The following is a 27,062-nucleotide window of genomic DNA, read 5'->3' as shown; positions in this document are numbered from 1 at the left end:
TCTAGTCTAGTCTAGTCTAGTCTAGTCTAGTCTAGTCTAGTCTAGTCTAGTCTAGTCTAGTCTAGTCTAGTCTAGTCTAGTCTAGTCTAGTCTAGTCTAGTCTAGTCTAGTCTAGTCTAGTCTAGTCTAGTCTAGTCTAGTCTAGTCTAGTCTAGTCTAGTCTAGTCTAGTCTAGTCTAGTCTAGTCTAGTCTAGTCTAGTCTAGTCTAGTCTAGTCTAGTCTAGTCTAGTCTAGTCTAGTCTAGTCTAGTCTAGTCTAGTCTAGTCTAGTCTAGTCTAGTCTAGTCTAGTCTAGTCTAGTCTAGTCTAGTCTAGTCTAGTCTAGTCTAGTCTAGTCTAGTCTAGTCTAGTCTAGTCTAGTCTAGTCTAGTCTAGTCTAGTCTAGTCTAGTCTAGTCTAGTCTAGTCTAGTCTAGTCTAGTCTAGTCTAGTCTAGTCTAGTCTAGTCTAGTCTAGTCTAGTCTAGTCTAGTCTAGTCTAGTCTAGTCTAGTCTAGTCTAGTCTAGTCTAGTCTAGTCTAGTCTAGTCTAGTCTAGTCTAGTCTAGTCTAGTCTAGTCTAGTCTAGTCTAGTCTAGTCTAGTCTAGTCTAGTCTAGTCTAGTCTAGTCTAGTCTAGTCTAGTCTAGTCTAGTCTAGTCTAGTCTAGTCTAGTCTAGTCTAGTCTAGTCTAGTCTAGTCTAGTCTAGTCTAGTCTAGTCTAGTCTAGTCTAGTCTAGTCTAGTCTAGTCTAGTCTAGTCTAGTCTAGTCTAGTCTAGTCTAGTCTAGTCTAGTCTAGTCTAGTCTAGTCTAGTCTAGTCTAGTCTAGTCTAGTCTAGTCTAGTCTAGTCTAGTCTAGTCTAGTCTAGTCTAGTCTAGTCTAGTCTAGTCTAGTCTAGTCTAGTCTAGTCTAGTCTAGTCTAGTCTAGTCTAGTCTAGTCTAGTCTAGTCTAGTCTAGTCTAGTCTAGTCTAGTCTAGTCTAGTCTAGTCTAGTCTAGTCTAGTCTAGTCTAGTCTAGTCTAGTCTAGTCTAGTCTAGTCTAGTCTAGTCTAGTCTAGTCTAGTCTAGTCTAGTCTAGTCTAGTCTAGTCTAGTCTAGTCTAGTCTAGTCTAGTCTAGTCTAGTCTAGTCTAGTCTAGTCTAGTCTAGTCTAGTCTAGTCTAGTCTAGTCTAGTCTAGTCTAGTCTAGTCTAGTCTAGTCTAGTCTAGTCTAGTCTAGTCTAGTCTAGTCTAGTCTAGTCTAGTCTAGTCTAGTCTAGTCTAGTCTAGTCTAGTCTAGTCTAGTCTAGTCTAGTCTAGTCTAGTCTAGTCTAGTCTAGTCTAGTCTAGTCTAGTCTAGTCTAGTCTAGTCTAGTCTAGTCTAGTCTAGTCTAGTCTAGTCTAGTCTAGTCTAGTCTAGTCTAGTCTAGTCTAGTCTAGTCTAGTCTAGTCTAGTCTAGTCTAGTCTAGTCTAGTCTAGTCTAGTCTAGTCTAGTCTAGTCTAGTCTAGTCTAGTCTAGTCTAGTCTAGTCTAGTCTAGTCTAGTCTAGTCTAGTCTAGTCTAGTCTAGTCTAGTCTAGTCTAGTCTAGTCTAGTCTAGTCTAGTCTAGTCTAGTCTAGTCTAGTCTAGTCTAGTCTAGTCTAGTCTAGTCTAGTCTAGTCTAGTCTAGTCTAGTCTAGTCTAGTCTAGTCTAGTCTAGTCTAGTCTAGTCTAGTCTAGTCTAGTCTAGTCTAGTCTAGTCTAGTCTAGTCTAGTCTAGTCTAGTCTAGTCTAGTCTAGTCTAGTCTAGTCTAGTCTAGTCTAGTCTAGTCTAGTCTAGTCTAGTCTAGTCTAGTCTAGTCTAGTCTAGTCTAGTCTAGTCTAGTCTAGTCTAGTCTAGTCTAGTCTAGTCTAGTCTAGTCTAGTCTAGTCTAGTCTAGTCTAGTCTAGTCTAGTCTAGTCTAGTCTAGTCTAGTCTAGTCTAGTCTAGTCTAGTCTAGTCTAGTCTAGTCTAGTCTAGTCTAGTCTAGTCTAGTCTAGTCTAGTCTAGTCTAGTCTAGTCTAGTCTAGTCTAGTCTAGTCTAGTCTAGTCTAGTCTAGTCTAGTCTAGTCTAGTCTAGTCTAGTCTAGTCTAGTCTAGTCTAGTCTAGTCTAGTCTAGTCTAGTCTAGTCTAGTCTAGTCTAGTCTAGTCTAGTCTAGTCTAGTCTAGTCTAGTCTAGTCTAGTCTAGTCTAGTCTAGTCTAGTCTAGTCTAGTCTAGTCTAGTCTAGTCTAGTCTAGTCTAGTCTAGTCTAGTCTAGTCTAGTCTAGTCTAGTCTAGTCTAGTCTAGTCTAGTCTAGTCTAGTCTAGTCTAGTCTAGTCTAGTCTAGTCTAGTCTAGTCTAGTCTAGTCTAGTCTAGTCTAGTCTAGTCTAGTCTAGTCTAGTCTAGTCTAGTCTAGTCTAGTCTAGTCTAGTCTAGTCTAGTCTAGTCTAGTCTAGTCTAGTCTAGTCTAGTCTAGTCTAGTCTAGTCTAGTCTAGTCTAGTCTAGTCTAGTCTAGTCTAGTCTAGTCTAGTCTAGTCTAGTCTAGTCTAGTCTAGTCTAGTCTAGTCTAGTCTAGTCTAGTCTAGTCTAGTCTAGTCTAGTCTAGTCTAGTCTAGTCTAGTCTAGTCTAGTCTAGTCTAGTCTAGTCTAGTCTAGTCTAGTCTAGTCTAGTCTAGTCTAGTCTAGTCTAGTCTAGTCTAGTCTAGTCTAGTCTAGTCTAGTCTAGTCTAGTCTAGTCTAGTCTAGTCTAGTCTAGTCTAGTCTAGTCTAGTCTAGTCTAGTCTAGTCTAGTCTAGTCTAGTCTAGTCTAGTCTAGTCTAGTCTAGTCTAGTCTAGTCTAGTCTAGTCTAGTCTAGTCTAGTCTAGTCTAGTCTAGTCTAGTCTAGTCTAGTCTAGTCTAGTCTAGTCTAGTCTAGTCTAGTCTAGTCTAGTCTAGTCTAGTCTAGTCTAGTCTAGTCTAGTCTAGTCTAGTCTAGTCTAGTCTAGTCTAGTCTAGTCTAGTCTAGTCTAGTCTAGTCTAGTCTAGTCTAGTCTAGTCTAGTCTAGTCTAGTCTAGTCTAGTCTAGTCTAGTCTAGTCTAGTCTAGTCTAGTCTAGTCTAGTCTAGTCTAGTCTAGTCTAGTCTAGTCTAGTCTAGTCTAGTCTAGTCTAGTCTAGTCTAGTCTAGTCTAGTCTAGTCTAGTCTAGTCTAGTCTAGTCTAGTCTAGTCTAGTCTAGTCTAGTCTAGTCTAGTCTAGTCTAGTCTAGTCTAGTCTAGTCTAGTCTAGTCTAGTCTAGTCTAGTCTAGTCTAGTCTAGTCTAGTCTAGTCTAGTCTAGTCTAGTCTAGTCTAGTCTAGTCTAGTCTAGTCTAGTCTAGTCTAGTCTAGTCTAGTCTAGTCTAGTCTAGTCTAGTCTAGTCTAGTCTAGTCTAGTCTAGTCTAGTCTAGTCTAGTCTAGTCTAGTCTAGTCTAGTCTAGTCTAGTCTAGTCTAGTCTAGTCTAGTCTAGTCTAGTCTAGTCTAGTCTAGTCTAGTCTAGTCTAGTCTAGTCTAGTCTAGTCTAGTCTAGTCTAGTCTAGTCTAGTCTAGTCTAGTCTAGTCTAGTCTAGTCTAGTCTAGTCTAGTCTAGTCTAGTCTAGTCTAGTCTAGTCTAGTCTAGTCTAGTCTAGTCTAGTCTAGTCTAGTCTAGTCTAGTCTAGTCTAGTCTAGTCTAGTCTAGTCTAGTCTAGTCTAGTCTAGTCTAGTCTAGTCTAGTCTAGTCTAGTCTAGTCTAGTCTAGTCTAGTCTAGTCTAGTCTAGTCTAGTCTAGTCTAGTCTAGTCTAGTCTAGTCTAGTCTAGTCTAGTCTAGTCTAGTCTAGTCTAGTCTAGTCTAGTCTAGTCTAGTCTAGTCTAGTCTAGTCTAGTCTAGTCTAGTCTAGTCTAGTCTAGTCTAGTCTAGTCTAGTCTAGTCTAGTCTAGTCTAGTCTAGTCTAGTCTAGTCTAGTCTAGTCTAGTCTAGTCTAGTCTAGTCTAGTCTAGTCTAGTCTAGTCTAGTCTAGTCTAGTCTAGTCTAGTCTAGTCTAGTCTAGTCTAGTCTAGTCTAGTCTAGTCTAGTCTAGTCTAGTCTAGTCTAGTCTAGTCTAGTCTAGTCTAGTCTAGTCTAGTCTAGTCTAGTCTAGTCTAGTCTAGTCTAGTCTAGTCTAGTCTAGTCTAGTCTAGTCTAGTCTAGTCTAGTCTAGTCTAGTCTAGTCTAGTCTAGTCTAGTCTAGTCTAGTCTAGTCTAGTCTAGTCTAGTCTAGTCTAGTCTAGTCTAGTCTAGTCTAGTCTAGTCTAGTCTAGTCTAGTCTAGTCTAGTCTAGTCTAGTCTAGTCTAGTCTAGTCTAGTCTAGTCTAGTCTAGTCTAGTCTAGTCTAGTCTAGTCTAGTCTAGTCTAGTCTAGTCTAGTCTAGTCTAGTCTAGTCTAGTCTAGTCTAGTCTAGTCTAGTCTAGTCTAGTCTAGTCTAGTCTAGTCTAGTCTAGTCTAGTCTAGTCTAGTCTAGTCTAGTCTAGTCTAGTCTAGTCTAGTCTAGTCTAGTCTAGTCTAGTCTAGTCTAGTCTAGTCTAGTCTAGTCTAGTCTAGTCTAGTCTAGTCTAGTCTAGTCTAGTCTAGTCTAGTCTAGTCTAGTCTAGTCTAGTCTAGTCTAGTCTAGTCTAGTCTAGTCTAGTCTAGTCTAGTCTAGTCTAGTCTAGTCTAGTCTAGTCTAGTCTAGTCTAGTCTAGTCTAGTCTAGTCTAGTCTAGTCTAGTCTAGTCTAGTCTAGTCTAGTCTAGTCTAGTCTAGTCTAGTCTAGTCTAGTCTAGTCTAGTCTAGTCTAGTCTAGTCTAGTCTAGTCTAGTCTAGTCTAGTCTAGTCTAGTCTAGTCTAGTCTAGTCTAGTCTAGTCTAGTCTAGTCTAGTCTAGTCTAGTCTAGTCTAGTCTAGTCTAGTCTAGTCTAGTCTAGTCTAGTCTAGTCTAGTCTAGTCTAGTCTAGTCTAGTCTAGTCTAGTCTAGTCTAGTCTAGTCTAGTCTAGTCTAGTCTAGTCTAGTCTAGTCTAGTCTAGTCTAGTCTAGTCTAGTCTAGTCTAGTCTAGTCTAGTCTAGTCTAGTCTAGTCTAGTCTAGTCTAGTCTAGTCTAGTCTAGTCTAGTCTAGTCTAGTCTAGTCTAGTCTAGTCTAGTCTAGTCTAGTCTAGTCTAGTCTAGTCTAGTCTAGTCTAGTCTAGTCTAGTCTAGTCTAGTCTAGTCTAGTCTAGTCTAGTCTAGTCTAGTCTAGTCTAGTCTAGTCTAGTCTAGTCTAGTCTAGTCTAGTCTAGTCTAGTCTAGTCTAGTCTAGTCTAGTCTAGTCTAGTCTAGTCTAGTCTAGTCTAGTCTAGTCTAGTCTAGTCTAGTCTAGTCTAGTCTAGTCTAGTCTAGTCTAGTCTAGTCTAGTCTAGTCTAGTCTAGTCTAGTCTAGTCTAGTCTAGTCTAGTCTAGTCTAGTCTAGTCTAGTCTAGTCTAGTCTAGTCTAGTCTAGTCTAGTCTAGTCTAGTCTAGTCTAGTCTAGTCTAGTCTAGTCTAGTCTAGTCTAGTCTAGTCTAGTCTAGTCTAGTCTAGTCTAGTCTAGTCTAGTCTAGTCTAGTCTAGTCTAGTCTAGTCTAGTCTAGTCTAGTCTAGTCTAGTCTAGTCTAGTCTAGTCTAGTCTAGTCTAGTCTAGTCTAGTCTAGTCTAGTCTAGTCTAGTCTAGTCTAGTCTAGTCTAGTCTAGTCTAGTCTAGTCTAGTCTAGTCTAGTCTAGTCTAGTCTAGTCTAGTCTAGTCTAGTCTAGTCTAGTCTAGTCTAGTCTAGTCTAGTCTAGTCTAGTCTAGTCTAGTCTAGTCTAGTCTAGTCTAGTCTAGTCTAGTCTAGTCTAGTCTAGTCTAGTCTAGTCTAGTCTAGTCTAGTCTAGTCTAGTCTAGTCTAGTCTAGTCTAGTCTAGTCTAGTCTAGTCTAGTCTAGTCTAGTCTAGTCTAGTCTAGTCTAGTCTAGTCTAGTCTAGTCTAGTCTAGTCTAGTCTAGTCTAGTCTAGTCTAGTCTAGTCTAGTCTAGTCTAGTCTAGTCTAGTCTAGTCTAGTCTAGTCTAGTCTAGTCTAGTCTAGTCTAGTCTAGTCTAGTCTAGTCTAGTCTAGTCTAGTCTAGTCTAGTCTAGTCTAGTCTAGTCTAGTCTAGTCTAGTCTAGTCTAGTCTAGTCTAGTCTAGTCTAGTCTAGTCTAGTCTAGTCTAGTCTAGTCTAGTCTAGTCTAGTCTAGTCTAGTCTAGTCTAGTCTAGTCTAGTCTAGTCTAGTCTAGTCTAGTCTAGTCTAGTCTAGTCTAGTCTAGTCTAGTCTAGTCTAGTCTAGTCTAGTCTAGTCTAGTCTAGTCTAGTCTAGTCTAGTCTAGTCTAGTCTAGTCTAGTCTAGTCTAGTCTAGTCTAGTCTAGTCTAGTCTAGTCTAGTCTAGTCTAGTCTAGTCTAGTCTAGTCTAGTCTAGTCTAGTCTAGTCTAGTCTAGTCTAGTCTAGTCTAGTCTAGTCTAGTCTAGTCTAGTCTAGTCTAGTCTAGTCTAGTCTAGTCTAGTCTAGTCTAGTCTAGTCTAGTCTAGTCTAGTCTAGTCTAGTCTAGTCTAGTCTAGTCTAGTCTAGTCTAGTCTAGTCTAGTCTAGTCTAGTCTAGTCTAGTCTAGTCTAGTCTAGTCTAGTCTAGTCTAGTCTAGTCTAGTCTAGTCTAGTCTAGTCTAGTCTAGTCTAGTCTAGTCTAGTCTAGTCTAGTCTAGTCTAGTCTAGTCTAGTCTAGTCTAGTCTAGTCTAGTCTAGTCTAGTCTAGTCTAGTCTAGTCTAGTCTAGTCTAGTCTAGTCTAGTCTAGTCTAGTCTAGTCTAGTCTAGTCTAGTCTAGTCTAGTCTAGTCTAGTCTAGTCTAGTCTAGTCTAGTCTAGTCTAGTCTAGTCTAGTCTAGTCTAGTCTAGTCTAGTCTAGTCTAGTCTAGTCTAGTCTAGTCTAGTCTAGTCTAGTCTAGTCTAGTCTAGTCTAGTCTAGTCTAGTCTAGTCTAGTCTAGTCTAGTCTAGTCTAGTCTAGTCTAGTCTAGTCTAGTCTAGTCTAGTCTAGTCTAGTCTAGTCTAGTCTAGTCTAGTCTAGTCTAGTCTAGTCTAGTCTAGTCTAGTCTAGTCTAGTCTAGTCTAGTCTAGTCTAGTCTAGTCTAGTCTAGTCTAGTCTAGTCTAGTCTAGTCTAGTCTAGTCTAGTCTAGTCTAGTCTAGTCTAGTCTAGTCTAGTCTAGTCTAGTCTAGTCTAGTCTAGTCTAGTCTAGTCTAGTCTAGTCTAGTCTAGTCTAGTCTAGTCTAGTCTAGTCTAGTCTAGTCTAGTCTAGTCTAGTCTAGTCTAGTCTAGTCTAGTCTAGTCTAGTCTAGTCTAGTCTAGTCTAGTCTAGTCTAGTCTAGTCTAGTCTAGTCTAGTCTAGTCTAGTCTAGTCTAGTCTAGTCTAGTCTAGTCTAGTCTAGTCTAGTCTAGTCTAGTCTAGTCTAGTCTAGTCTAGTCTAGTCTAGTCTAGTCTAGTCTAGTCTAGTCTAGTCTAGTCTAGTCTAGTCTAGTCTAGTCTAGTCTAGTCTAGTCTAGTCTAGTCTAGTCTAGTCTAGTCTAGTCTAGTCTAGTCTAGTCTAGTCTAGTCTAGTCTAGTCTAGTCTAGTCTAGTCTAGTCTAGTCTAGTCTAGTCTAGTCTAGTCTAGTCTAGTCTAGTCTAGTCTAGTCTAGTCTAGTCTAGTCTAGTCTAGTCTAGTCTAGTCTAGTCTAGTCTAGTCTAGTCTAGTCTAGTCTAGTCTAGTCTAGTCTAGTCTAGTCTAGTCTAGTCTAGTCTAGTCTAGTCTAGTCTAGTCTAGTCTAGTCTAGTCTAGTCTAGTCTAGTCTAGTCTAGTCTAGTCTAGTCTAGTCTAGTCTAGTCTAGTCTAGTCTAGTCTAGTCTAGTCTAGTCTAGTCTAGTCTAGTCTAGTCTAGTCTAGTCTAGTCTAGTCTAGTCTAGTCTAGTCTAGTCTAGTCTAGTCTAGTCTAGTCTAGTCTAGTCTAGTCTAGTCTAGTCTAGTCTAGTCTAGTCTAGTCTAGTCTAGTCTAGTCTAGTCTAGTCTAGTCTAGTCTAGTCTAGTCTAGTCTAGTCTAGTCTAGTCTAGTCTAGTCTAGTCTAGTCTAGTCTAGTCTAGTCTAGTCTAGTCTAGTCTAGTCTAGTCTAGTCTAGTCTAGTCTAGTCTAGTCTAGTCTAGTCTAGTCTAGTCTAGTCTAGTCTAGTCTAGTCTAGTCTAGTCTAGTCTAGTCTAGTCTAGTCTAGTCTAGTCTAGTCTAGTCTAGTCTAGTCTAGTCTAGTCTAGTCTAGTCTAGTCTGAAAATTGAACTGTCGCCTAAGAGCGCCGCACATATGATAATTACGGGAATCTAACCGAAGTCAGACAAAAGCCGCAAATTTGCATAGTACAATGCGATGAATTGTAGCAGTTTATTTTAATTTATACACATTTTTAATCCATTTAATGTACATGCTTTATGTCTCTGAATTTTAAGATGACCGAACGTATTCTTGCTATTGTGCAATTTGATTTAAAAAGACCATTTACACAATTAGCCGCTAAATTCAGAAGTTTAGGACTATCATTCACAAGTATTTTCCACAGAAGAAAACATCCTCCGATGCCGATGAAGTACATTAGCTACCAAATGAGTATGGAAATAATGAAATAATACCCAAAACATCCACCGTCTTCTGAGAACTCTTGGCAAAACTTCCCTCCTATTTCAACCCAGCGAATGATGAACCAAACCATACAAATGACGATGCCGGCGACGCCTTTCCTGTTGTTAAAAGCAGCCAAAACACGCTTCATAATTCCATAATTGGACTCGGAGACAGGGCAAACCTCTTCGGAATAATCATCCATTTCGCCAGCTTCCAAAACAGCTTGCTCATTATGTCGGAACAGAGAACCTCATGAATATTCAAATAAATTTCCACCGGGAGTTTTTCGCCTGGATTTTTCTTGGACCCCCCTACCCCGCCGCCGGATGTTTGCTGTCCAGAGTGTTGCAATGAGTTCTGACATTTTCTATTCGCAAGTGCATTATGCGCATTATGTGTGAACTGTATTATTCCGACCATTGTTTGCTTTTAAGTTGAGATATAAGTGTTACGACTTCCGGACCGGCTCATTTCCGTTGAGTGCAATGTTTTCATGATGAGATTGGTGAGATCCAAGAGACTGTAGTGAAGTCGTAACTGTTGTTACAATTTTGGATGAGAATTTTAGATCAAAACACATTTTAATTGACACTTTATTTATTCGAGTGCATTTCTTTTCGATACACAGAACCAAAAAAAAACAGATTCTTTGAATCAAGTAGGCCAAGCATTCCGTATCTCCCTTCAACACATCGTAAATAAAGATGGCTTCCGTAACCATTTTTAAAACTTTGTAGTGTCCCGAATATTTAATCACTAAAATGAACTGATTTAAACGCTCATTAAACATTCCGACAAATCCTCCATCGCAAAATGGAAGCAAACAAATTTCCCCATTTAAGCTGTCATTTGTTACCTTAGATTTTTCCGCACGATAAGTTCCTCGGGCTGTTGGCGTGTTCGGATGGGAAAAGCAGCTTTCAGGGGACCAGGAAAAATCTAATATTGTGCCCGTTATTTTTTTTTTCTTGTGGAGCCTTTTGCTTTGACACGACCCTGGCAGCTCCCCGTAAACGAATCTCCGCTTAGGATCGTTATTTTCGTACACTTTTAAACGGCGCCGATGCTGGTAATGGCGGTGACGGCGGCCGGTTTGTCTGGTGATGCGCTTTTTTTCGGAACTCGAGCAGGTTTGTGTTGCCTCATGCGGTGAACTAATATTTTCTAATGCCATTAGATACCGGTAAAGAGTGAGACCGAGATAGTGAGTTGAGGGGCGAAACCGAATTGAGCAAAAAAAAATAAGGATAAAGTACGTGCGTGCTCCGGGCATTATCCAAGTAATCGGCGATAATGGCAAAATTGATAGCGTTGTGTGACGACGGCGGTTGCCATGAAGACGAAGTGAAATTTGATGTTTTAATATCTGCTCGCGTTATCGAAGAACATCAATTTCGGCGTTTCGTCGAGACGTAAATGTGTAGTCATTTATTCGGCAAACGGATGCCGATTCGTGTATGAAAACGGTATTGGTAATGTTCGGGTTTATTTCTTTCTTTTTTTTCTCTCATTTGCAGTCCCAGACGAACTCGAGCCACTGAATAATGGCGACCGAAATGGCACTGGCAGCATCGATGGGGTGTGCGATTCCACGCGGTGCTGGAGTCACGTCAAGTGTTTGTTCAACGGAATCATCTGTTCGCATAAATTTAAGAATGTTCAGGTAAGTGATTTATTGGATTTCAGTTCTTATCGTTAAGTTGTTTGTGCTGTCATCAGAGAAACTTTGCGCGGCACGAAATTCCATGAATTATTCATTTTACTTTTATGCTTTCCCATGTTTGAATTTTCATATGTAAAATTGAGAATCTGAGAATCAGAGTTCAAAACATAGGAATTGGTGTTAGGAAGTCTAATCACAGAGATAAATAATCCGCAATCAGAAGTCCGAAATCTGAAATTAGAAATCAAAAATAAAAGAACTGAAAAAGGAACAAAATAGGTATTAGAAATAAGAAACTGGTAACTTGAAATTAGCAACTAGAAAAAAGAAATTGGAAATAACAAATGAGAAATGAGAAATTAGAAAGTAGAGCGTAGAAAGTAGAAAGTAGAGAGTAGAAAGTAGAAAGTAGAAAGTAGAAAATAGAAAGTAGAAATTAGAAATTAGAAATTAGAAATTAGAAATCAAAAATTAGAAATAATAAATTAAAAATTAGAAATTAGAAATTAGAAATTAAAAATTAGAAATTAGAAATTAGAAATTAGAAATAAGAAATAAGAAATAAGAAATAAGAAATAAGAAATAAGAAATAAGAAATAAGAAATAAGAAATAAGAAATAAGAAATAAGAAATAAGAAATAAGAAATAAGAAATAAGAAATAAGAAATAAGAAATAAGAAATAAGAAATAAGAAATAAGAAATAAGAAATAAGAAATAAGAAATAAGAAATAAGAAATAAGAAATAAGAAATAAGAAATAAGAAATAAGAAATAAGAAATAAGAAATAAGAAATAAGAAATAAGAAATAAGAAATAAGAAATAAGAAATAAGAAATAAGAAATAAGAAATAAGAAATAAGAAATAAGAAATAAGAAATAAGAAATAAGAAATAAGAAATAAGAAATAAGAAATAAGAAATAAGAAATAAGAAATAAGAAATAAGAAATAAGAAATAAGAAATAAGAAATAAGAAATAAGAAATAAGAAATAAGAAATAAGAAATAAGAAATAAGAAATAAGAAATAAGAAATAAGAAATAAGAAATAAGAAATAAGAAATAAGAAATAAGAAATAAGAAATAAGAAATAAGAAATAAGAAATAAGAAATAAGAAATAAGAAATAAGAAATAAGAAATAAGAAATAAGAAATAAGAAATAAGATATAAGAAATAAGAAATAAGAAATTAGAAATTAGAAATTAGAAATTAGAAATTAGAAATTAGAAATTAGAAATAAGAAATAAGAAATTAGAAATTGGAAATTGGAAATTGGAAATTGGAAATTGGAAATTGGAAATTGGTAATTGGAAATTGGAAATTGGAAATTGGAAATTGGAAATTGGAAATTGGAAATTGGAAATTGGAAATTGGAAATTGGAAATTGGAAATTGGAAATTGGAAATTGGAAATTGGAAATTGGAAAATGGAAATTGGAAAATGGAAATTGGAAATTGGAAATTGGAAATTGGAAATTGGAAATTGGAAATTGGAAATTGGAAATTGGAAATTGGAAATTGGAAATTGGAAATTGGAAATTGGAAATTGGAAATTGGAAATTGGAAATTGGAAATTGGAAATTGGAAATTGGAAAATGGAAAATGGAAATTGGAAATTGGAAATTGGAAATTGGAAATTGGAAATTGGAAATTGGAAATTGGAAATTGGAAATTGGAAATTGGAAATTGGAAATTGGAAATTGGAAATTGGAAATTGGAAATTGGAAATTGGAAATTGGAAATTGGAAATTGGAAATTGGAAATTGGAAATTGGAAATTGGAAATTGGAAATTGGAAATTGGAAATTGGAAATTGGAAATTGGAAATTGGAAATTGGAAATTGGAAATTGGAAATTGGAAATTGGAAATTGGAAATTGGAAATTGGAAATTGGAAATTGGAAATTGGAAATTGGAAATTGGAAATTGGAAATTGGAAATTGGAAATTGGAAATTGGAAATTGGAAATTGGAAATTGGAAATTGGAAATTGGAAATTGGAAATTGGAAATTGGAAATTGGAAATTGGAAATTGGAAATTGGAAATTGGAAATTGGAAATTAGAAATTAGAAATTAGAAATTAGAAATTAGAAATTGGAAATTGGAAATTGGAAATTGGAAATTGGAAATTGGAAATTGGAAATTGGAAATTGGAAATTGGAAATTGGAAATTGGAAATTGGAAATTGGAAATTGGAAATTGGAAATTGGAAATTGGAAATTGGAAATTGGAAATTGGAAATTGGAAATTGGAAATTGGAAATTGGAAATTGGAAATTGGAAATTGGAAATTGGAAAATGGAAAATGGAAATTGGAAATTGGAAATTGGAAATTGGAAATTGGAAATTGGAAATTGGAAATTGGAAATTGGAAATTGGAAATTGGAAATTGGAAATTGGAAATTGGAAATGGGAAATGGGAAATTAGAAATTAGAAATCAGAAATTAGAAATTGGAAATTGGAAATTGGAAATTGGAAATTGGAAATTGGAAATTGGAAATTGGAAATTGGAAATTGGAAATTGGAAATTGGAAATTGGAAATTGGAAATTGGAAATTGGAAATTGGAAATTGGAAATTGGAAATTGGAAATTGGAAATTGGAAATTGGAAATTGGAAATTGGAAATTGGAAATTGGAAATTGGAAATTGGAAATTGGAAATTGGAAATTGGAAATTGGAAATTGGAAATTGGAAATTGGAAATTGGAAATTGGAAATTGGAAATTGGAAATTGGAAATTGGAAATTGGAAATTGGAAATTGGAAATTGGAAATTGGAAATTGGAAATTGGAAATTGGAAATTGGAAATTGGAAATGGGAAATTGGAAATTGGAAATTGGAAATGGGAAATTGGAAATTGGAAATTGGAAATTGGAAATTGGAAATTGGAAATTGGAAATTGGAAATTGGAAATTGAAATTGAAAATTGGAAATTGGAAATTGGAAATTGGAAATTGGAAATTAGAAATTAGAAATTAGAAATTAGAAATTAGAAATTAGAAAAAGAAATTCAAGAAATTCAAGAAATTCAAGAAATTCAAGAAATTCAAGAAATTCAAGAAATTCAAGAAATTCAAGAAATTCAAGAAATTCAAGAAATTCAAGAAATTCAAGAAATTCAAGAAATTCAAGAAATTCAAGAAATTCAAGAAATTCAAGAAATTCAAGAAATTCAAGAAATTCAAGAAATTCAAGAAATTCAAGAAATTCAAGAAATTCAAGAAATTCAAGAAATTCAAAGAAATTCAAAGAAATTCAAAGAAATTCAAGATATTCAAGATATTCAAAAAATTCAAAAAATTCAAGAAATTCAAGAAATTCAAGAAATTCAAGAAATTCAAGAAATTCAAGAAATTCAAGAAATTCAAGAAATTCAAGAAATTCAAGAAATTCAAGAAATTCAAGAAATTCAAGAAATTCAAGAAATTCAAGAAATTCAAGAAATTCAAGAAATTCAAGAAATTCAAGAAATTCAAGAAATTCAAGAAATTCAAGAAATTCAAGAAATTCAAGAAATTCAAGAAATTCAAGAAATTCAAGAAATTCAAGAAATTCAAGAAATTCAAGAAATTCAAGAAATTAAAGAAATTAAAGAAATTAAAAAAATTCAAGAAATTCAAGAAATTCAAGAAATTCAAGAAATTCAAGAAATTCAAGAAATTCAAGAAATTCAAGAAATTCAAGAAATTCAAGAAATTCAAGAAATTCAAGAAATTCAAGAAATTCAAAGAAATTCAAAGAAATTCAAGATATTTAAGATATTTAAGATATTCAAAAAATTCAAAAAATTCAAGAAATTCAAGAAATTCAAGAAAATCAAGAAATTCAAGAAATTCAAGAAATTCAAGAAATTCAAGAAATTCAAGAAATTCAAGAAATTCAAGAAATTCAAGAAATTTAAGAAATTCAAGAAATTCAAGAAATTCAAGAAATTCAAGAAATTCAAAGAAATTCAAAGAAATTCAAGATATTTAAGATATTCAAAAAATTCAAAAAATTCAAGAAATTCAAGAAATTCAAGAAAATCAAGAAATTCAAGAAATTCAAGAAATTCAAGAAATTCAAGAAATTCAAGAAATTCAAGAAATTCAAGAAATTCAAGAAATTCAAGAAATTCAAGAAATTCAAGAAATTCAAGAAATTCAAGAAATTCAAGAAATTCAAGAAATTCAAGAAATTCAAGAAATTCAAGAAATTCAAGAAATTCAAGAAATTCAAGAAATTCAAGAAATTCAAGAAATTCAAGAAATTCAAGAAATTCAAGAAATTCAAGAAATTCAAGAAATTCAAGAAATTCAAGAAATTCAAGAAATTCAAGAAATTCAAGAAATTCAAGAAATTCAAGAAATTCAAGAAATTCAAGAAATTCAAGAAATTCAAGAAATTCAAGAAATTCAAGAAATTCAAGAAATTCAAGAAATTCAAGAAATTCAAGAATTTCAAGAAATTCAAGAAATTCAAGAAATTCAAGAAATTCAAGAAATTCAAGAAATTCAAGAAATTCAAGAAATTCAAGAAATTCAAGAAATTCAAGAAATTCAAGAAATTCAAGAAATTCAAGAAATTCAAGAAATTCAAGAAATTCAAGAAATTCAAGAAATTCAAGAAATTCAAGAATTTCAAGAAATTCAAGAAATTCAAGAAATTCAAGAAATTCAAGAAATTCAAGAAATTCAGGAAATTCAAGAAATTCAAGAAATTCAAGAAATTCAAGAAATTCAAGAAATTCAAGAAATTCAAAAAATTCGAGAAATTCAAGAAATTCAAGAAATTCAAGAAATTCAAGAAATTCAAGAAATTCAAGAAATTCAAGAAATTCAAGAAATTCAAGAAATTCAAGAAATTCAAGAAATTCAAGAAATTCAAGAAATTCAAGAAATTCAAGAAATTCAAGAAATTCAAGAAATTCAAGAAATTCAAGAAATTCAAGAAATTCAAGAAATTCAAGAAATTCAAGAAATTCAAGAAATTCAAGAAATTCAAGAAATTCAAGAAATTCAAGAAATTCAAGAAATTCAAGAAATTCAAGAAATTCTAGAAATTCAAGAAATTCAAGAAATTTAAGAAATTTAAGAAATTTAAGAAATTTAAGAAATTTAAGAAATTTAAGAAATTTAAGAAATTTAAGAAATTCAAGAAATTCAAGCAAATTTAAATAAACGATGCTTTCAACAAACGGCAAGTTCATAATTCATGACATAAAAGCTCGATAAAAACTGCTGCAATAATGGCATTGAATACTACAAAAATGGATGTGATTTTCAGTCGAAGCCATATTAAATAAGAGACGAAATGTATTTGAATTTTTTTCCCATGAAAAAAAGTATCGGATATGAAAGATTAATTTTTTTCACAAACAAGACTACAGTACAGCACCAGCATAATAACACAGAACGTGTTTTTCCACACTTGCCATTGCCACAGACCGTATGCCAGCAACGGGAGGAAGCCTGCCAAGTTTTTGAAAAGTTATTCCTCAAAGGAGTAAGGGAAACTATTACCACAACATTGATTTTTATACCCTATCATAACGATGTACGACGATGTGATCATTGCTATGCGATGCCGTCGGTAGTGCATGGAGATTCCGAGAGTGCAGTTCTTGCTACGTGCCGACATCGTCTTGTGCTCGGCAAACTTTAGCAACTCTTTTCCTCTTCAGCATTTCGCCATGGACCGAGCAGTCACCGAGCAAAACTTAATGTTCTCTATTTTTCCTGGTCGACCGACCGGACTAGCTGCGTTGGGAACGATCTGAGGATGGGCAGAGATAAAGGCAAAATGTTGGAAACATATTTTTGTCTGCCTGAAGCCATTTTTAGTGTGCTATTATTTGCAGTTTGCAGTTTTCCTGAGTTGGCAAGTATCTAAAAGGGTTAATATTGTTAAACAAAGTTCATCAACATGACACATTCTCCGTTGGAAAATGTTTTGAGTTCCGTTCGAGGGTACTAAATTAGACATGGAAGGAGATTTATGGATGAAATTTTTCTCGAATGTACATAAGCTAAGGACGTCAATCAGTTTTCGTGTGTGTTTGTGTGCTTTTTTTGCAGTTCTCCGTCACGTTCCGGTTCCTTTCCCAGCACCACCCACATTCAGTGCTAAGCTCTTTTTTTCGGGGTACGCATCGCATTTCCACCCAACACTCTCGAACCGTCTTGATGTTTGCCATTACTGCTGATAGAAGCAGGAAGCAAAGCTTCTTAGCCATTGCTGCCAACATTCGGCTGACTGCCAACCGGCCCATCATCGTAGCTTTATTGGGTTGAATCTCAGTTCCCCGGCAGCAGGCAAAATCCCACGAAGCAAAACTTAATACCATCCTAATCTTCCACAGCCCGGGTTCATTTGAGGCGCGTGAAAAGCATTTTCATTTGACGAGCTAAATGGGCGGAACAAGAATGTTTTGGTTGTTAGTATGAAGCACCATGATTCTCAATCGCTTACCGGAAGGAATTACCGATTTATTCCGGCTGAAGCTGTAACAAGATGCTAAGCTACTTTTGACAACGTTAAACGACGGAGTAGTTTCCAGCTCCTACCGGATGAATTGGATCCGAATCAATTTCCAATTTCCATTGATTTCATTATAAGATCTAATTTACTTATTCGAGTGGTAACCGAAAAAGTTGACTCCACCTTCAGTTCGCTGCAAGATTCATTAGATAATTACCATCTCGACTGCAGTAATTATTGCACAATTATAAACGAAAAGGTTCTCCCTTTTGCCTGACATGACTGCTATCTCACATTTCCATTTGCCAGGTTGCGAATTGCTATTCCTTCTACTGTACCCGGGCTGTCGGTCGCTAGCTAATTAACCAAGTGCAGGAGCGTGTATTTCAAGAAAGATGCCACCGAATGCCGTTGGTTTGTTGGTTGTGGGTTTCCGCTACTAATTTCATAAAAGGTGTGCAACGTGCATACTTCACAAATTACGCTAACATGTGGCCAGAGCGGGTGTCATAATCGTTGTTTGTTTATTTTATGAGGTACCTATGGCGTCACGAAGCATAGTAGAGTGCAAATTAGTCATTCTTTCTAGCCGTCTAATTACCAGCTACTCTAATTTGAAGATGCAAATTCCGTTCGCTGCCGGAACATAACCGAACGAAGTTTAGATTCCTCGTACACACTTGCCTCTAGAAATTTTGTTTAATGTTACAAAGTTGGGATTTTCCTTTTACCATTTGATTCTTTTTAGAATCTTCTTTGTATCTTCTTTGAGTCTTCTTTGAATCTTATTTGAATCTTCTTTGAATCTTTTTTGAATCTTCTTTGAATCTTCTTTGCATTTTCTTTGAATCTTCTTTGAATCTTTTTTGAAACTTATTTGAATCTTTTTTTAATCTTCTCCGAATCTTCTTTTAATCTTCTTTAAGTCTTCTTTTGATCTTCTTTGAATCTTTTTTAAATCTTATTTGGATCTTCTTTGAATCTTTTTTAAATCTTCTTTGAATCTTCTTTGAATCTTCTTTGAATCTTCTTTGAATATTCTGTGAAACTGCTATGAATCTTCTTCTGAATCTTCTTTGAAACTGCTATGAATCTTCTTTGAATCTTTTTTGAATCTTCTTTGAAACTGCTATGACTCTTCTTTGAAACTTATTTGAATCGTTTTTGAATCTTCTCCGAATCTTGTTTGAATCTTATTTGAATCTTATTTGAATCTTCTTTGAATCGTCTTTGAATCTTCTTCGAATCGTCTCCTGAATCTTCTTTGAATCTTCTTTAAATCTTCTTTGCATCTTCTTTGCATCTTCTTTGAATCTTCTTTGAATCGTCTTTGAATCTTCTTCGAATCGTCTCCTGAATCTTCTTTGAATCTTCTTTAAATCTTCTTTGCATCTTCTTTGAATCGTCTTTGAATCTTCTTCGAATCGTCTCCTGAATCTTCTTTGAATCTTCGTTAAATCTTCTTTGCATCTTCTTTAAATCTTCTTTGAATCTTCTTTGAATCTTCTTTGAATCTTCTTTGAATCTTCTTTGAATCTTCTTTGAATCTTCTTTGAATCTTCGTTGAATCTTCTTTGAATCTTCTTTGAATCTATTTTGAATCTTCTCCTGAATCTTCGCTGAATCTTCTTTGAATCTTCTCCGGAATCTTTTTTGAATCTTCTTTGAATCTTTTTTGAATCTTCTTCAAATCTTCTTCAAATCTTCTTTAAATCTACTCTTGAAACTTCTTTGAATCTTTTTTGAATCTTTTTTGAATCTTCTTTGAAATCTACTATCGCTATTCAAACGAGAGGAATGGATTCGTTTACCGCACTGATGTGCAACTATATTCTCATTGATGTTATTCCGGCCGGTCCAAATCGAAGGTAACGTTCTGAGTGAGGGTGTCAATATTGCTGGGATCACTCTCGAGAGTATTCAATCAAAGATCGCAATTTGTTGGAGCGTTGAAAATAAATTTCAATCCATTTGAATATTTTTCAGTTACTGATCTATGGAACGTAATAGAGCAAGTCGAATTGAAGTACATAGCCGTCGAGGCAGGTGAATCTTATTTTAGTTTCAGACAAAGGAAAGATTTTAATGTGGAACACATTTTTGTTTTCTATATAGTAGTGCAAACTAGAAACTCAAGAAAAATACACGTAGAAATGTGGTCAGGTTTTGAACAATTACAGCACAGTCAATTTTGTATCAATTATTAATATCATGTCACCATTTGATTGGAAATATTTCTACGTATTGATTTGAATGTTCATAGCCATGTATTTTTAATTGTATATCATTAAAATGTTGATTATTAGCTAGCAGTGTCCTATTTCGTCTGCAAAAATCTCCGGCAAACCGGATTTCCCTGCCATAGTCGACGGTTTTGAAGGAGTAAGCGATATATCAAAGGGAAAGCAGCGCTCTGATTGGTCAATCGATGCAAAAGCGAAGCACGCGAATCTATAAATAGGAGCAAAATTATAGCTAACGTTTCAGTCCTACACGTAGCTTGCTAGAGGTAGGTTGTTGCTAAACAGCAAGACAAAAAGTGCCATGAAACGATTTGAAGCTTTAATTGCTATGCTCTGATCTTGTGTCATGCAAGATTGGATGAAATCCCATGTTATGTCGTTTCGCCTGAGAAATTGACAACTACCCCAGGGTAAATTTTTAATGCATAAGATTAATTTCTTATTTATATAAGATGAACTCGATAGATAATGAGAAAAAGTTTATCGCTTCAACCGAAATCACAGATTGGTAGTAATGGTAAAGAAACGCTATAAAAATAACTACTTGCATACAAAACTTGAACACAAGCTTGCCGAAAAAAAGCCTAAATATCGATATCTGTATCGCAAGCTTGTATAAACATATAATTGCATACGTTTGGGCTATTGATGTAATTTCGTTGGCTAAAAAACAAATACAAATCACGACAAATATAGTCTATATTCTGGGTTCGCGTGTTCTGTGTTGGTTCATAATAAAGACTAAGCAGACTCTCGTGCATTTGCGCATTCTAAAGTGTGACGATTAATTGAAAATGTCGATCATTAGAAATTTTGGTTGCCTAATTCCACATCAATGGCTCGAACAACCCCATGGGGCTGATCCTTGTAGTTTTTTGGAAAAAACCTGGTATTGATGTTACATGAAGCTATTCCTAACGTGGATCCAAAGTAAACACAAGTCCCAATTTGAACGAACATATATCGATAATTTGAGTTATTATTTATTCAGAAAATAATCCTCATCCAATTAGACTGCAGAACGGTACTCTGAATTTTTGTTTCTATAAATAGCGTATTAGGACTAGAACTTTTTTCGATCCAAAACTAACTTCCGAGCGAAGACTGAAAACAGAAAAACATAAGCTAAGGCATTCAATTTCCGACACGTTTCATAAGAATTGATTTGAAACAAACAAGTTGAATACCGAGCTTTCCGATGTTCTTCAGTATTCAAGGAACCGATCGTGTGTAGCTTTACTGCCAACGAATTCTAACTTTCACTTATCTACTGTAAATAAATAAATACATAAAATGCGCAACAGCTGTATATCGTCCACATGGTGCCGATAATTTAAAAAAAATTGAAATGTAATATCAAATCTGAATATTTACTAATAAAGTAACGATTCGGAAGGGCTCTCACATTTTGACAGTTGCATTTTAAATATGGTGATGGTCACTCAGCAGGGTCACTAGTTTATTATCACTGTTGCCAGTTTCACGGAGGACCGTTGTTATGCGCCAAAAAAAGATCGTCACCGTCATGTCTCAAATCATCTTTAAATTCTTTTCGAAACTACTTTGAATCTTCTTTGAATTTGTTTAGAATCTCCTTTGAATCTACTTTGAATCGTCTTTGAATGTTCTTTCAATTCTGATCGAATCTTCTTTAAATCCTGATCGAATCTTCTTCAAATCTTCTTCCAATCTTCTAGATTTGAATTCTAGATTCTGAAATCTTACCCATTTCTTTCAGCATTCATGCTTCAATGCCGATTTTTTTAATCTTTTCCTTCTTTGAATTTTCTTCGAGTCCTTGATCTTGTAATCTTCTTTGAAACTTCTTTGAATCTATTTGTATCTTCCTTGAATGTTCTTTACATTTTCTTTAAATACATTTCAAATACCGTTAAAATCTTCTTTGAAACTTCTTCAAATCTTTCTTGAATTTTCTTTAAATCATGTTTGAATCGTCTTTAAATTTTCGTTGATTCCTCCTCGAATCTACTTTGAATATGGATTCTACTTTGAATATGAATTCGTAAAATCGCCCAGGAAAAACGGCTAAAAAAATGTTGATAATTTGGTTCTAATTAAAATCTATAAAATCATACCATCCATTAACAAATGAACACTTTCACTTTGATTCCTAGAATTCCTGAAATTTCTTGAAGATTTTGAATTTTTGAAATCGAACCTCTGCAATTTTTCGAATGGTGGAGACCGGGGCTTAGCCGGACACTTTTTGAAAATTGGAAAAGCAAATCTAGTTTAAGTAAGTGAAAAGAAGAAGAATTGAGGTATAGATATCAATATTCGGATATGTTTCAACGATCCGTTAAGAATTTCAAGTAAAAAATTATGTGTCCGAATGGGCTACACTTTTTTGTCCGGTTTAGCCCGTCAAGACACAATATCAATTGTATTTTCAACGTAATCAAGAGCATTCAACACGGAATGGCCATATCAAAGAACTAACCAGACCGTCACTACAATGCACCAAAATCGTATAAACCCAAAAACTAAAAATTTCCAAAAAAAATTTTCGAACACGATTGACGCAAAACTAAATTGACTCAGCGTCATCCAGCTAACCGACGCCAGTCTGTCACACGGAAGCGCGTTTACAAAATTAGACCTTGGATCGAAATAATGACTGATTTATAAGAATAAGAGATTTAAGCTGTCCAGTTTATTGAATTTCTCGAATTTCTTGAATTTCTTGAATTTCTTGAATTTCTTGAATTTCTTGAATTTCTTGAATTTCTTGAATTTCTTGAATTTCTTGAATTTCTTGAATTTCTTGAATTTCTTGAATTTCTTGAATTTCTTGAATTTCTTGAATTTCTTGAATTTCTTGAATTTCTTGAATTTCTTGAATTTCTTGAATTTCTTGAATTTCTTGAATTTCTTGAATTTCTTGAATTTCTTGAATTTCTTGAATTTCTTGAATTTCTTGAATTCTTGAATTTCTTGAATTTCTTGAATTTCTTGAATTTCTTGAATTTCTTGAATTTCTTGAATTTCTTGAATTTCTTGAATTTCTTGAATTTCTTGAATTTCTTGAATTTCTTGAATTTCCTGAATTTCTCGAATTTCTTGAATTTCTTGAATTTCTCGAATTTCTTGAATTTCTTGAATTTCTTGAATTTCTTGAATTTCTTGAATTTCTTGAATTTCTTGAATTTCTTGAATTTCTTGAATTTCTTGAATTTCTTGAATTTCTTGAATTTCTTGAATTTCTTGAATATCTTGAATTGATTGAATTTCTTGAATTTCTTGAATTTCTTGAATTTCTTGAATTTCTTGAATTTCTTGAATTTCTTGAATTTCTTGAATTTCTTGAATTTCTTGAATTTCTTGAATTTCTTGAATTTCTTGAATTTCTTGAATTTCTTGAATTTCTTGAATTTCTTGAATTTCTTGAATTTCTTGAATTTCTTGAATTTCTTGAATTTCTTGAATTTCTTGAATTTCTTGAATTTCTTGAATTTCTTGAATTTCTTGAATTTCTTGAATTTCTTGAATTTCTTGAATTTCTTGAATTTCTTGAATTTTCTTGAATTTCTTGAATTTCTTGAATTTCTTGAATTTCTTGAATTTCTTGAATTTCTTGAATTTCTTGAATTTCTTGAATTTCTTGAATTTCTTGAATTTCTTGAATTTCTTGAATTTCTTGAATTTCTTGAATTTCTTGAATTTCTTGAATTTCTTGAATTTCTTGAATTTCTTGAATTTCTTGAATTTCTTGAATTTCTTGAATTTCTTGAATTTCTTGAATTTCTTGAATTTCTTGAATTTCTTGAATTTCTTAAATTTCTTAAATTTCTTAAATTTCTTGAATTTCTTGAATTTCTTGAATTTCTTGAATTTCTTGAATTTCTTGAATTTCTTGAATTTCTTGAATTTCTTGAATTTCTTGAATTTCTTGAATTTCTTGAATTTCTTGAATTTCTTGAATTTCTTGAATTTCTTGAATTTCTTGAATTTCTTGAATTTCTTGAATTTCTTAAATTTCTTGAATTTCTTGAATTTCTTGAATTTCTTGAATTTCTTGAATTTCTTGAATTTCTTGAATTTCTTGAATTTCTTGAATTTCTTGAATTTCTTGAATTTCTTGAATTTCTAGAATCTCTTGAATTTCTTGAATTTCTTGAATTTCTAGAATTTCTTGAATTTCTAGAATTTCTTGAATTTCTTGAATTTCTTGAATTTCTTGAATTTCTTGAATTTCTTGAATTTCTTGAATTTCTTGAATTTCTTGAATTTCTTGAATTTCTTGAATTTCTTGAATTTCTTGAATTTCTTGAATTTCTTGAATTTCTTGAATTTCTTAAATTTCTTGAATTTCCTAAATTTCTTGAATTTCTTGAATTTCTTAAATTTCTTAAATTTCTTGAATTTCTTGAATTTTTTAAATTTCTTGAATTTCTTGAATTTCTTGAATTTCTTGAATTTCTTGAATTTCTTGAATTTCTTGAATTTCTTGAATTTTTTGAATTTCTTGAATTTCTTGAATTTCTTGAATTTCTTGAATTTCTTGAATATCTTGAATTTCTTGAATTTCTTGAATTTCTTGAATTTCTTGAATATCTTGAATATCTTGAATTTCTTGAATTTCTTGAATTTCTTGAATTTCTTGAATTTCTTGAATTTCTTGAATTTCTTGAATTTCTTGAATTTCTTGAATATCTTGAATTGATTGAATTTCTTGAATTTCTTGAATTTCTTGAATTTCTTGAATTTCTTGAATTTCTTGAATTTCTTGAATTTCTTGAATTTCTTGAATTTCTTGAATTTCTTGAATTTCTTGAATTTCTTGAATTTCTTGAATTTCTTGAATTTCTTGAATTTCTTGAATTTCTTGAATTTCTTGAATTTCTTGAATTTCTTGAATTTCTTGAATTTCTTGAATTTCTTGAATTTCTTGAATTTCTTGAATTTCTTGAATTTCTTGAATTTCTTGAATTTCTTGAATTTCTTGAATTTCTTGAATTTCTTGAATTTCTTGAATTTCTTGAATTTCTTGAATTTCTTGAATTTCTTGAATTTCTTGAATTTCTTGAATTTCTTGAATTTGTTGAATTTCTTGAATTTCTTAAATTTGTTGAATTTTATAAATTTCTTCAAATTTTTGAGTTTCTTGAATTTAATGCATTTTGACATGAACACGTTCAACATTACTGTGGGTCGCCTTGGAAAAATATCCTCTAGGAGAGTGATCAGTTTTTAACGTGGATATCGTTTGTTGTATTTAACGTATTAGCATAATTTTTGCTAAATGCCATCCGAAATATGGTCGTCAATGTAGGATAAATTTTGCAGTTATTTGACACAACCACAAATAATTCAAAACTTAAGTTTTTTTTTAAATATTTGGTATCAAAGAAAAAAACTCATGATCTTTCTCAAACCTGCGACGTCGCTCGAACCCGTAGTAAGCATTTCGCTGCTGGTCGTTTGCATTGGAGCAACTGGAGTCGCATAATTAACAACGACGGATGAAATTCTATAAATCAGTCCTTTCAAGGAATAGAAATGCTTACAATAATTGAAAATAATTATTTTAGTATTCCGTTCGCAGTGCGCACGTCGCATTAAATAAAAGTTGACATCGTCACAAACGCAGCACTCACACGCAACGCAAAAATAAAAATATTGATGTGTAATACATATTCATACTAGTATTAGTGTCGTTTCCAAATATGGCGCTCTAAAAGGAAAGAATTTCCTAATGAATACGCTCGGTTCATGAACTCCAAATCTTGTATTGTTCGAGAATTTCATAGCCACCAAGCTTCTTGAAAATTGCGTAATAAATCATCGATGAAATCTTCGAGAAAGTCTTTATATGAAACCGGAACATGGATACCAATCTACTCTTCGCCATCGTTGGATGAGTATAGCCGTTGTCCGATTGTCTAGTGAACGGGTGCATCGTAGCAAGCATTGACTTGTAGATTTTACCCCTAATTTGAAATTTCATATAACAATTCTCGGTTGATTTTTCATTAAAGCGTATAAGCAAGTGACAGTTTGTCTTTGTTTACTTTCTCTACTATTAATTACCAAGCGGTTTCCACGTTTATCACTCAACTCTTTGCATAAAATGATACCGGAAACTTTCGACTTTTAAACAGAGTAGTGAAATCAATGAAAATCTTTTTAATCACATCACAATAATCGAAAGATAGAGTGATTAAAGAGAAACTGTCACTTGACATATCCGGTACAAAATATATAACCTTGCTAGTCTTTATATAGAGTGCAAGTTTCATCAAATGAGGCGAAGTGCTTTTTAGAACGAACGTCAAAAGTCGTTTCCAACACGAAACAATTAATGAACGCTTTCACATGACTGTTGGTGAAAGACCCAACGTAAATTGCTGCTTTGAGGTTCTCAACAGTTAAAGCCATTTCGGAGCCAGCAAGTCAAAATCGATTTTCCGGGACTATGGGTTTAAGATAATGTGTTCAATATTTCCGGCATACGACGATAACCTTCGAGCTCTTGCCAACTTTTGACAGCAGGCTCTTGCCAACGTACTTGAACTAAAGTCAGTATCAAATGAAGTTCGGTTGCTGAATTTTCCCGTTCTCCAGGAAAATTTACAGCACGAAAGGTTCTTCCATTACAGGAGAAAATTGATGCAGCTCCTCCTTCGATTAATCAAAGTAAATTCTTTCCTGTCTCGTATTGAAACACAGGAAAGTTTTTCCTACCGAGGGGGAGGAGTAAAGTAGGAGAAGATAATTTGTATTATCCTGAAAATGGGTAGAACATTTGTTCTTACCATCGTCTATTCTGCAATAAATCTAATAGTGCAACTGGACAACCCGACAAAGAGAAGGGTGAACAAAAACGGCGAAACTGTGTTGAGTTGAAGCGACGACACGACCAGACACTCCGAAGGAAAATCGGAATAAAAAGTGTTCGTGAGTGATTTACCACCAGTTACCATAAATATAGCGACCCCTTGAAAATGACAAAAACTAACTATTCGAGCAACACTGTTTAAGTTGCTATGCTGTGGTTACCAAGGAGCACCGGAATAAATAAACAAACAGTTTAGTTGTGGAATAATTCCACCGTTTTGAATTTTTGTGTCTTTTCCTCTTATTTAGTGAATTCCGGAGAGCTATTAAATAATGTGGATCATCATCAATGCAAATTATGATAAAGCTGAGTGCAGGTAAGTGCTTGAATTTTATTATTAAATATTATTTTTCTATTTGCAGTTAACATTCTTTCGCCGCCTTCGAAAAAGCTTCTAAGGAAGGAGATACAGTATCTTTCTATTCGTTTCCTACGAACAGTTATATGTAAATTCAAACCAGATAAAGTTTTGATATACATAATTTAGTTAATTTCAGATTAATTCAATGGAATCTTTTTTGTGCGATCACCGAACCTCATACCAAACGGATTTGTTCACCTCATTTCTGCCGGAATTACTTTAGGGATCAATTAAACACTTCTAAAGGGTGAGAAACTGGAAAATCTGAAAACAAACTCTTGCTTATGTGCATTATTAAATAAAACAGTTGGCATATACGAACAATATGAGTCTGAAGTTAACTGTATCATCCGAACAGAAAATAAAATCGTTATTGAGTAGAATTTAATAAGCTATCACATTTAACCTTTATATACTCAAATTTATATACCACAATCAACCGGCTGCGTAGTTGATTATATCGGTTAAATCGGAATCTACAGTAAAAAATTCAGTCAATACTTTTATTCTAATTTATTTTTATTTTTTTTTTCAACTGCATTATTACAGTCATCGTATTCTATAATTATGATGGAATAATTAAAGTCGAAAATTATACTTGAACATTTTTTCTGTCATCTATTCATGCATAAACTTTATTTACACATTCGACAAACTGTTCAATATATCGAATATGTATATGAAAATTATGTGTTAAAAACTACATGCAAAGTATAACACCAACAATCTTGACAGTGGTCCAACTACATTCAGTGGTCTCGTTTAAAGTGAGAATCTCTTGTTTTTGTTTACATTCCATATGTAGTTACCAAGGCTACTGGTAACTGTTTTTCAAAATCAATAATTTTCCA

The 27,062-nt window shown here is 33.7% G+C and overlaps 1 protein-coding gene across 4 annotated transcripts in view; it reads left to right on the top strand.

The window, feature by feature from the left end:
* Nucleotides 1-27,062, top strand: part of LOC131430220 (adenylate cyclase type 6) — a 387,241-nt gene that overhangs the window by 219,194 nt on the left and 140,985 nt on the right. For all 4 annotated transcript variants that reach the window (XM_058594974.1, XM_058594977.1, XM_058594975.1 and 1 more), the window contains one exon: nucleotides 10,150-10,295. In XM_058594974.1, the coding sequence (XP_058450957.1) occupies nucleotides 10,150-10,295 (146 nt within the window). The remainder of the gene's footprint in view (nucleotides 1-10,149; nucleotides 10,296-27,062) is intronic.

This window comes from Malaya genurostris, chromosome 2 (assembly GCF_030247185.1).
Source record: "Malaya genurostris strain Urasoe2022 chromosome 2, Malgen_1.1, whole genome shotgun sequence".
NCBI lineage: Eukaryota > Metazoa > Arthropoda > Insecta > Diptera > Culicidae > Malaya > Malaya genurostris.
Note: the sequence above shows the minus strand (reverse complement) of the source record. Positions and strands in the feature narration are given on the sequence as shown.